Raw genomic sequence first — 12,720 nt, forward strand, 5'->3', positions numbered from 1 at the left:
AATATACTTTTCCAGGGTTCCCTAGGGAAAACAAAGAGGAAGGCCTAGCTAGAAAGTCACCAAGATCCCCTTCCCGAGTTCAACTATGCAACTACATTTTACATATTGAACAATTATGTACTGTGCCATTTTAACAAAAGTTTCCATGGTGAGGAGACAATCTGGAATCATATTCCAATATTAACATATCTACTAGATAAAATTATGTAGAAATCCCAAGCTTTACCATGGCAGAGAGAAGTGAATTTTCTTTTTGCAAAAGACTCTTCCCAGGGCTCCCTTCATGTCTCTGTTCCTCAGGCTGTAGATGAAGGGGTTCAGCATGGGGGTCACCACAGTGTACATCATAGACATGACAGTCTCCTTAACAGTAGAATTACTAGCTGATGGGCATTAGTAGAGACCAATGATTGTCCCATAAAACAGGGACACCACAGAGAGGTGGGAGCCACAGGTGGAGAAAACTTTGCAGATGGCTCTGGCAGAAGGAACCTTGAGGATGGAGGAGATAATTTGTGCATAGGACATGATGATGAGTAAGAACGGGATGATGATGATGAGTCCACTAATAACAAATATCACCAACCCATTAACTCGAGTGTCAGAGCAGGACAGCTTCAGAAGAGCAGACATATCACAGAAAAAGTGGTGGATCACATCAGCACAAAAAGATAATCTGGCCATGAGCAGAGTGTGTAACATGGCATGGAACATGGTCAACACCCAGGGCAGCACCACCAGGGACAGACAGAGCTTGGGACTCATGATGGTGGTGTAGTGCAGGGGGAAGCAGATGGCCACATAGCGGTCATAGGCCATGGACACAAGGAGGAAGTCTGCTAGGTCTGCAAAAAACAGGAAGAAGTATATTTGGGTCAAGCAGCCAGCATAGGGGATGGATGGGACTTCGCTCTGCATGTTCTTCAGTAATTTGGGCATTGTGACAGAGGAGAAGCAGAGGTCAGAGAAAGACAAATTGCCGAGAAACAAATACATGGGTGTGTGGAGATGGGAGTCCAGGCAAATGAGGAGGATGATGAGGAGGTTCCCCAGGACGGTGGTAACATACATAGTCAGGAACAGGGCATAGAGCAGGTTTTGCTGCTCTGACTCGATGGGCAGGCCCAGGAGGAGGAACTCTGAGACAACGATTTGATTCTTTCCTGTCATGCTCTAACTCCAGTATCTTTAGGAAGAAATAATAGTGTCCATGAAAACTTGAATTTAAACATGAACATATTTCAATGATACATAGTCTGTTAGATGCTCTGCAAAAATACTTGATCTCACTCTCATCACTGTAATGTTAATCTCTATAGTACTCCAAATCTCTATCATCAGAATCTCTATGATGGGAAATGATTTATTTTCTTTAATTCTCTTTTAACATGGAACAATATTCCAACTATTCTAAAACATTCTTATCCCTTAGCTTCTGAGACACGTATTATATTGGTTTTCCTCATACCTGCCTGGACAGACATCATGAATAACTGCAATTAGCTTGTTTTGTCAATATCTTCAAGTTGATGTTCAAGGCTTTTTCCTAAACACTGATCTCCTATAATTCTACATACACCACCAAGAAAAACTCATCTACTCCAATGGTTCTGATTCCCATTTAAATCTCAGTGTAGATGTTTCTCTCACCTATAAAAGAGTATACTCAATTGTTTAATGATTATCTTTCTTTGAAAGTACCACATGCATTTTCAGCTAAACAGGTCTCAAAAGAAATTCTTGATCTCCCCTGCCCCTCTGTCAATTCCCTCCTCCTCTAGTCTCCCATATGTCAGAAAAAAAGAGCTCCAGGTGCTGCAGTCAAAAACCTGAGAGTTTTCTTTCATTCCCTCCTTTCTCTCATTAACATCCAATCTGTCAACAAGATCTATAAATTAATTGTCTTTCCCATTCAGCCACTCTTCATCTACATTGTTACTGCCTTAGATAAGGCTGACATCGTATCTTGTCTGCACAATTGGGACAACTTAATTCATGTCCCTGCTTCCATGCTTGAATACTCTCTATGTCAATGTTCTTCATCACACTAGGCATTCTGAGATGAACTGATGACCATTCTCCATAAAGTCTTCATGGATTCTCATCGATCTTAACATAGTGGCAAATTCCTTAAAGGCAGATTCCTTTCAAAAGGTGATTCATGACCTGACCTTTGCGTAGCTCTATAGGTTCACCTGGCCCCAGAACTACACTCACATTCCACTCTCCAGCAGAGCTGGACTTAAATGCAACAATCCTGCTCTGGCATTTTGCACCTGCACTATCCCTCCCAGCTAGCATTTTCTTCCTCTGCTCCCTTTTCAAGTGGCTTGCCTCTGTTTACCCTTCACATATATTACATGTCGCCTACCTAGCAAACCTTCCCTGTCTCCCCAGACCCGATGGGAATGCACTGCTATGTTTCCAAGCGTCCTGTGCTTGTCCCACAGCACTCCATGCCAATGAGATTATTTCTTTATAGCAGTCTTCCCTACCAGATCATAATTTCCATGTAGGAGAGGCCATGTCTGCCTTCACAACTGCAGCAGAACCAGCACCTGGCACAGTGCCTGGATGTAGGTGCTGTTTCATAAATATTGGTTATGCTTCAGGCTGAGACATGCATGCCTCCAACTTTAAAAGCAACAAAACTATTTTCAAGTTAGAATCACTACTTCTACTAAATACTCCCAGAACAAGAACTCACTAGCCTCAACCACTTACCACTGACATTGACTTTTTTTTTTACAAAATTTATGATACAATTTTGTCCCCATAGAATATGTTATGGTATCTAAAACACACTACAATTTCACTAATACAGATGACAGAAATAATAGAGATACATGCAAGTATGTAGATAGATAGAGTTCTTGATATAGATACAATCCCCTATTGGATCTGCTTCTCCGGAGAGCCCTAATACTCCTCAGTGTATCTCAAAGCTGACAAAGCACACTAGAGCATTAAGAGAAGTGGGAATCTCCTGCATTAAAGACATAACTGAATCCAACTGCTGGGATTTTCACCCCTTGGGACAGATTGATCCACACCAACAGGTTTTACACACGGACTTAGATACTGGTATCACTGGGGAGAAATATGTAGGGAAAACATCATACATCTGGTTGCACAGAATTTCGTTTCCCTGGTTAAAAAAAAAAAGTGACTCTTGTGTCAAGAGTATGAGTGAGATCACAGACCAGAGACAGCACTTGAGGATGCTGCCACTGACGATGCAATGAGGTTCTCACCTTCTTCATCTGTTAAGTCAGGAGTTCTCAGTCTGGACTGCAGTTAAGAATCACCTAGGGCAGTGCTTCTAAAATGTAATGTCCATGCAAATCACCTTGAAGTTCTGGTTTAACACTGTTTCTGACTCAGCAGGCCCTCGTCTACATTGTAAATTAGCACCCAGGTAATGCCCATGGTATAGTCCATGGACTACACAGTGAGTGGCAAGGACACATGATGCTTTTAAAAGTAAAGATTACTGGACCTGTCAGATACATTTTATCACAATCTTTAAGAGGAAGTCTGTACAAATGTTTTAAAGCTCCAAGATAATTCTAAAATAAAAAAGGGTTCAGAACTGTTGCATTAATGCCTATCTCAAGAGCTGTTATTTTGTTGAAATTATGCATATTGTGAAATATCTTATATAGTAAGTAATATTGATAAGTGCTATCACTAATAAAAGTATTGTAACTGGTGAACATTAATAAAAATATTTCTCAAATGTGGAGAAATTGTGGGAGGCAGAGACATGGAGAAGAGGAAGTTTATCAAATCTGAAAAACTTCTGCAGAACATCGTACAACCTGGGAAACCAAGACCATTAGGTGGGAAGTATCCTAAAAGACCAGCTCGTTGACCCTCTGCACAACTTACCCAGTGTGTCTGAGGGAGACTCCAGGACCCTGAACTGAGATCCTGCTCCCCTTTATTCACTAACACATGTGAATAAACAGCCTCTGTAGTCATCACCTGCGTCTGCAAAACCCCTTCTCATATCTACAACTTTGCATATCCCTGGGCCAAAGGGCCCTAAATCACAAAGAAGTCTAGATCCTGGAGGAACTCATTAAAGACAAAGCATTACCCAAGGCCTCTCTGGGACAAATGTGCTCAGGTCCCAGAGCAGTGACTGATTTTAGTCACTGATCATACCTGACTACTTTGAGGAGAGGTTAGGATGGAGAAAAGCTCATGTATCAAAACTTAATCACTGTCTGTGTAGGATGTGAACAGTAGACCTGTGTGGTTGGAACCTACGCTTTGGGAGGTAAAGGAGGATGGCTTAAGAAGCCATAAAAAGAAGCAGGGACCAGACTGTGAATATACTAAAATATCTGAGGAGTGCATCAGGCTTTATTCTGTGGGCAAAAAGAAGCCATCAGTGCTTTGAGCAAAGTGCCAATAAAGACACATAATTTTGGAAAAATTCTCAAGGTGGCAGAATCTCTCAGTACAACCCAACTTCTCATAAACATACCCAAGGAGAGACATACCACCTGCAGCTAACAAGGGGTAGATACCTATGACACTGCCACATGCAGATATACTGAAAGTACTGGAATAAGAGAAAAGATAAAGTCTCCCTGATCATGTTCAATTCTTCCTCAAGTCAAGATAGAAAACGAAACCTAGCTTGAATCCCACTGAGGTGTTTCTACCTTCTTACTTCTGTGGGAAAACATTAGTAGCACCTGCCATCACCGTCATCTTTAGTACTTTTCATATGTGTGAGAATACTTCCTGCTTTCCAGCTCTTCCATATGCTGCAGTGGACCAAGGCCATACTTAACTTTTACAACATCTTCTTTCACTACTCATTTCATGTTCTCCTTGGCCATCATCTCAGCTGTATGGGATTCTTACATGGTCGCATAATGCAAACCTTCCTTCCTAGGTAATCAGCATTCTCTTTGGTCTTGCTATACTGAGTTGTTACAGTTTTGTTAACACTTGTTTTTAGACATGAAAAACTAAGTGGTACTCCAAGAATTCCTCAGAATTTCAGACATGGTACTCTCTACTCCAGCTATGGAGCAAACCAGTTTTTCCTTGCTAATCTATAGCACTACCCCAGGCTCAATGGTAATCCCACCCTTTGTATAGGGCTTCACATAGGAACCCACAAAATGTCCAGGTGGTAGGCTCCACTTCCAATTCAATGAAACCTTGTGACATCCCCTGGTAGAAGCACTGCCCCCTTGAGAACCATATGAGGAGAAACTTCTTGTGCCCCTTTTCTCTCAGCCTCATCTTTTACTCCAGTCATAGCTGCAATAGCCAGCTCTGCACTGACTTTAACTAGTTTTAGTACATGCAACTTGACGGCACCTCACCTCAGTTCTACTCCACATGGTCTTCAGTCCCTGCCCTAGGACTTCTCTGACTCCACAAAACAGGATGTTATAGGAAACGTTCTCAATATGCATACAATTATTCTGGTGTATGATTCATTAAGAGTGAATTGTTTTTGAGACTGTCAGGTATGCATTGAAGGTTTTCTTTTCACATGGAAATCCAATTTTTCCAGCATCATTGGTTGAAAAGACTACTTTCCACCAAGCTGTCTTTGCACCTTTGTCAATGATCAATGGACATGAATCTATTTTGGACTCTATCTGGTAATCTGTACTCTCTGTCTTGATCTATACTTCTCTCATTTCTCTAATACCACAATTTTCTGAGTATTTTAACTATAGTAAAGACTTTAAATTTTTTTGCTCCCTGCATGTATTTTACAATCATATTGTCAATTTGTACTACCAAAATGTCCTTCTGGAATTTAACTGAAATTGTTTTAAATCCCTAGATCAATTTCAGAAGAGTCAACATCTTAACAATATTGACTCTTCCAGCCCATGAACATGTTATTTCTATCAATTTCTTCAGATTTCTATGAGTTCTTTAGTCACTATTTCCTAATTTTAAACATAACATATTTTGTGAATTAAATGGTTGGGTCTATTGTAAATGGTACTTTAAAAATGCAATGTGGAAAGTACAGTCTCCTCAATAAAACTGGACAGCCACATGCAAAAGAATGAAACTTAACCACTGTCTTACACAATATACAAAAATTAACTCAGGTGGATTAATGACTCAAACATGAGACTTGAAACCATAAAATTCCTAGAAAAAAATATAGGCAGAAAAGCTCCTTGACATACGTGTTGGGATGATTCTTTGATTTAACAAAAAACCAAAAATAAACAGATGGGACTACATCAAACTAAAAAGCTGCTTCAAAGCAATGGAATTCATCAACAAAATGAAAAGACAAAGTACTGAATGAAATATTTTCAAATCATATACCTGGTAAGAGGTAAATATCGAAAACATATGAAGAACTCATACAACTCAACAGCAAAAAGACACAATGTGACTTAAAAATGGGCAGAGGATTTGAATAGATTTTTCCAAAGACAGATAGATGGTCAACAGGTACACTAAAAGATACTCAAAATCACTAATAATCACAGAAAAGCATGTCAGAACCAAAAGGAAATACCACTTCATACATGTTAGAATGGCTATTACCAGAAAGACAAAAAATAAACAAGTGTGGGTGAGGATGTGGAAAAAAGAGAACACTGTGCACTGTTGGTGGGAATGAAAATTGGTGTAGCCACTATGCACAACAATATGAAAGTTCCTCAAAAAATTTTAAATAGAATTAACATATGATCCAGAAATACCACTTGTGGGTATGTATCAAAAAAAAAAAACAAAAACGCTAACTTGAAAAGATAGATACACTCTCATGTTCATTGCAGCATTATTTACTAAAGCCAAGATATGGAAGCAACCTAAGTGCCCATCAATAGATACATGCATAAAGAAGATGTGGTATATACACAATGGAATATTACTCATCTACAAAAAGAATGAAAGCTTGCCATTTGTGACAACATGGATGGGCCTAGAGAGCATTATGCTAAGTGAAACAAGTCAGACATAGAAAGATCAATACTGTATGATTTCACTTATATGAAGAATCTGAAAAACAAAATGAATGAACAAAACAGAAACAGAGTCATAGATACAGAGAATAAACAAGTGGATGCCAGAAAGCAGGGGGTGGGAGAAAGAAGAGAAATAGGTAAAGGAGATTAAGCAGTACAAACTTCCAGTTGCAAAATAAATTTCAAGAATATGAAATGTACAATGTGGGGAATATAATCAATAATTCTGTAATATCTTTGTATGGTGACAGATGGCAACTAGACTTACTACAGTGATCATTTTGAAATGTATAGAAATATTGAATCATTATGTCATTTAACAGAAAATAACAATAACAAATATTGAATCATTATGTCATTTAACAGAAAATAACATACTTTAAAAACAAACTCATAGAAAAAGAGATCATATTTGTGGTTACCAGAGGTGGAGGGGAGAGGTGAGGGAACTGGATGCAGGCAGTCAAAAAGTATAAACTTACAGTTATAAGTAAAGTACTAGGGATGTAATTAATGTATGTAACATACAACATGATAAATGTGATTAACCCTGCTGTATGTTATATATGAAAGTTGTCAAGAGAGTAAATACAAACTCTTCTCATCACAAGTAAAAAACTGTTTTTCTGTTACTTTAATTTTGTATCTATATGAGATGATGGGGGTTTCACTAAACTTACTGTGGTAATTATTTCATGATATAAGTCAAATCATTATGCCGTACAACTTAAACTTGTACAGAGCTGTATGCCAGTTACATCTCAATAAAACTAGAAGAAAAAAGTCAGTTGATAATTACTTTTATTTCCATCTGCAAAGGCCCATTACAGCAATAAATGGATGGGAGTATTGGGACACTTTAGAAATTCACTACCACACTAACCAACTCTTTCAACTGCTGGCCGCTGCACACTTTAGTGGCAAAGTTCTAAAGCATCAGCTTTATTGAGTTTGTGCTGAAGACTGTGTGTATATTTTAGGGTCTCAGTGATACAATCTCCATGAAATCTCCTGGGACTTTCCCTTTACACTCAACACCTGAGTTGACTGTGAAAACCATATATTGAATATTTCAGTGCTTCTGTCACCTGATGACATGAAGCATAGTGTCCCCATGGCTCAATGACAACTGAATTTTACATAAGAAAGAAAGAAACATTTGTTGTATCACACCACTGAGATTTCAGGGTTTATTCATTATAGCAAGTCCTCTACCTTCAGTAACTCATGGAGAATATTAAAATAAATCAGGAAATGTAATATTAAACAGAAAAAGAAAATCTGTATCAACAGTAATCCATTTTTGTAAATACATATATACAGACACACAGACACACACACATATACACAAACAGTTCCTTGGGTAAATAAGTGGAAGATAATATGAATCAAGAAACATATTACAGTATGATATAGTCCTTCTTGTCTATGTTTTGGTTTTGCACAGGTTGTGTTGCCTGTGCTTTTGGTGTCAAATCCAAGAAACCATTGCCAGGATTAAGGCCAAAATGTCTTCCCTCTATGTTTTCTTCAAAGAGTTTTACAGTTTGAGATCTTTGAGTCCTTAATTTATTTTGAGTTGAATTCTGTGTATAGTGTAGGTAGGGGTCCAATTTCATTCTTTTCATTGTGGATACACACATTGCATATTCCTGGCACCCTGTATGAAGATCAGTTGATTTTTCACATGTGGATTGGTTTCTGGGTTCTCTATTCTGTTTCACTGATCTATGTGTCTATTTTTATGCTGATACTTACTATTTTTACTACTGTGGCTTTGTAATATATTTATATATATATAAACATCTTTATTGTAATTCATGAATACATTAGAAACTGACATGGATCTCTTTAATAAGCCATCTAGGTTCGCATAGGCACCTGCTTTCCACTCATTGTCAGAAAATCCAGTTTACTACAGAATGGTAAAAAAGGCTAAGTAATATCTTAGTGTAATTATAACAAGTTTCTAACTCATAGGAAACCTGGAAGGGTCTCTGGGCCTCCCAGATCAAGAGACTATACTGTCATTAACAGACCTGCCTACACTCAAGTGCCGTCTAGAATTCCTTAAAAATTTCAGTGGGCTCCTGGGCAACAGAATATTCTATTACTCAGCTGGGTTTTAAGGTTCAGTTCTAGGGTTAAACACTGTGCCAAAACATTTTCAAGCTTCCAGACTTGTCTTCCAACAATAGTGTATTAATCACTTTACCAACACTCCCCGCCAAATAAAGGACCCCAAGGCTCCTCTTCTCTCCTCAAATCAAGTTATTTGGAATCCCAAACACAAGCAGTGCAAATGTAGGGAAGTGGTCTTTCCCAAAAAAGTGCAATATATTTTTAAATCAGGAATAGTGATGCTTGTAGCTTTGTTCTTCTTACTCAAGATTGCTTTTGCGTGGCAGAGTATATGATTCCATAGAAATTTTGGAATTTTTTTTCCTACTTCTGTTTTGAAAAATGCAACTGGAATTTTGATAGAGACTGCAGTGAATCTATAGATCATGCTGGAAATATGACATTTTAACAATATTAATTCTTCTATCCATGAACCTAGGATGTCTTTCCATTTACCTGTTTCCACTCTAAGTTCTTTTATCACTGTTTTATAATTTTCATCTCTTGGTTAATTTTATTCCTAAGAATTTTATTCTTTTTGATGCTATCTCAAACTTAAAAGGGTCTGTGCAGCAAAAGAAACAGTCAACAGAGTGAAAAGGCATCCTATGGATTGGGAGAAAATATTTGCAAAACATCATTCTAGTGAGCGGTTTTATCCAAAACGTATGACTCTCCTGTAACTCAACAGCAAAAAAAACCACCCTGACATAAAAATAGGCAAAGGGCCTGAATAGACATTTCTCCAAAGACATACAAATGGCCACTAGGTATATAAAAAAATGTGCTCTACGTTACTAATCATCAGAGGATGCAGATGAAAACCACAATGAGACACCACCTTACACCTGTCAGGATGGATAGTATCAAAAACAAAACAAATAAAACATGTACAAAAAATGTAGCAATTGTCACAGAAAATGTGGAGAAAGGGGAAACTTTATACACTGTTGGTATGAATAGATGCAGCCAATATGTAAAACAGTATAGAGGCTCCTCAAAAAATTAAAAATAGAACTACTATATGATCTAGCAACCCCAATTCTAGCTATATATCCAAAGGAAATTAAATGAGGATCACAAAGAGATATCTGCACTCCTGTGTTCATTGCAATATTATTCACAATAGCCAAGTTAGGGATACATTCCAAACGTTCATCAACAAATGAATGAATAAGAAAATGTGGTATACTCATACAATGGAATACCATTCAGCCTTAAAAAAGGAAAGAAATCTTGAGATTTGTAGCAACATGAATGAACCTAGAGAACATGATGTTAAGCGAAATAACACTCTCACAGAAGGACAAAACTGCATGATTTCTTTCTAGATATTTGGCATCAAAAATAGGCATACTCATAGAAGAAGAGAATAGAATGGTGGTTATCAGGAGTGGGAGGGTGGGGAAATGGTGAATTGATTTTGAATGGGTATAAAATTTCTGTTATGTGAAACAAGTAGGTATTAAATATCTGCTTACAACATAGAATCTGTGGAAAACTAAATGTACATAGATGAATGAATAAAGAAGATGTGGTGTGTATGTGTGTGCATATATATATATGTTTATATATATAATGGAGTATTACTCAGTCATAAAAAAGAATAAAATAATTTCATTTGCAGCAATATGGATCTACCTAGAGATTATCATATTAAGTAAAGTAAGTCAGACAGAGAAAGAAATATCATGTGATATCACTTATATGTGGAATCTAAAAAAAGACACCAGCCAGAAATGGACTAACCAACATAGAAAACAAACTATGGGTTACCAAAGGAAAAATGGAGCAGGGAGGAATAAATTAAGTTTGGGATTAACGGATACATATTACTATATATAAAATAGATAACATATTACTATATATAAAATAGATAAACAACAAGGACCTACTGTGTAGCACAAGAAACTATTTTCAATTTCATATAATAAGCTATAATGGAAAAGAATCTAAAATATATATATGTATGCATATGCATTACTGACTTGCTTTGCTGTACACTTGAAATTAACATTGTAAATAAATTATACTTCAATAAAAAAGATGCAATATAAAAAAATCACAGATGTAAAATTTGTTGATCAATTACAAAATAGGAGAGAGACAACCTTAAAAAGTGAGGCTGTTAACCAGACTCTGGCTTTCCTCCCCATATCTGAGGGAGCAACTTTTAAGGCCCCAGGTATGAGTTAGCGTCCAGATAAAGACAAACTAAACTATTGTAGCAAAGGAGATAGAAAGTTCACTTGAGGTTCAGGACAGGTCAAATAGACAATGTAGATGTGAAAATAAATGAGAGGAGAAAAGGATAAGAGGTAGAATGATGTGAACAAAAAGATCATTGGAAACAACAAGTCTGGGTTAAAATCTCAAAATTAATATCAATATACCTAGTGGGTAAAATATGTCAAAATCTCAACTTTACTGTCATAGAGAGAAGAGAGTTTTCTTTTTGCAAAAGACTCTTCCCAGGGCTCCCTTCATGTCTCTGTTCCTCAGGCTGTAGATGAAGGGGTTCAGCATGGGGGTCACCACAGTGTACATCATAGACATGACAGTCTCCTTAACAGTAGAATTACTAGCTGTTGGGCATAAATAGAGACCAATAACTGTCCCATAAAACAGGGACACCACGGAGAGGTGGGAGCCACAGGTGGAGAAAGTCTTGCGGATACTTCTAGCAGAAGGGACCTTGAGGAGAGAGGAGACAATCTGTGCATAGGACATGATGATGAGTAGGAATGGAATGACAAGAATGAGCCCTCCCATGATAAATATCACCAACTCATTAACTTGAGTGTCAGAGCAGGACAGCTTCAGAAGAGCAGACATATCACAGAAAAAGTGGGGGATCACGTTGTGCACACAAAAAGATAATCTGGCCATGAGCAGGGTGTGTAACATGGCATGGAACGTGGTCAGCACCCAGGACAGCACCACCAGGGACAGACAGAGCTTGGGGCTCATGATGGTGGTGTAGTGCAGGGGGAAGCAGATGGCCACATAGCGGTCATAGGCCATGGCCACAAGGAGGAAGCTCTCCAGGTCTGCAAAAAACAGAAAGAAGTACATTTGGGTCAGGCATCCTGCATAGGGGATGGATGAGTCTTCGTTCTGCATGTTCTGCAGCAATTTGGGCATTGTGACAGAGGAAAAACAGAGGTCAGAGAAAGACAAATTGCTGAGAAACAAATACATGGGCGTGTGGAGGTGAGAGTCCAGTTGAATGAGGACAATGATGAGGAGGTTCCCCAGGACAGTAGTAAGATACATGGCCAGGAACAGAGCATAGAACAGGTTTTGATGCTCTGGTTCAACTGGCAGGCCCAGGAGGAAGAACTCTGAGATGACACTTTGATTTCTTCCCATCATGCTCTGTGTCCAGTATCTTTAGGAGAAAATAATGGTGTCCATTAAAAACCGGAATAAAAATGAACATATTTCTGTGATACCTAGTCTGTTAGCTGTTCTTCGGTAACTGATTTCAACCTCACTAACACCACTCTTTGTAATCAGAAATATACATCACTAAGTCTAAGCCACTTTTCAGACATTTCCTTCCTTTCTCATCAATTAGCATATAACAATAGTATAACTCTTGCCTCCCTTCTAAAACACT

The 12,720-nt window shown here is 38.0% G+C and overlaps 1 protein-coding gene and 1 pseudogene across 1 annotated transcript; both read right to left on the reverse strand.

The window, feature by feature from the left end:
- Positions 1-222: 222 nt before the first annotated feature.
- LOC102532592 (olfactory receptor-like protein DTMT) lies at positions 223-1,170 on the reverse strand (annotated as a pseudogene).
- A 10,358-nt stretch (positions 1,171-11,528) lies between these two features.
- On the reverse strand, positions 11,529-12,473 carry LOC140686278 (olfactory receptor-like protein DTMT). Its single transcript, XM_072940000.1, has one exon. It carries the CDS (start codon positions 12,471-12,473, stop codon positions 11,529-11,531), a length of 945 nt encoding a protein of 314 aa, XP_072796101.1.
- Positions 12,474-12,720: the final 247 nt, after the last annotated feature.

This window comes from Vicugna pacos, chromosome 16 (assembly GCF_048564905.1).
Source record: "Vicugna pacos chromosome 16, VicPac4, whole genome shotgun sequence".
Classification (NCBI taxonomy): domain Eukaryota; kingdom Metazoa; phylum Chordata; class Mammalia; order Artiodactyla; family Camelidae; genus Vicugna; species Vicugna pacos.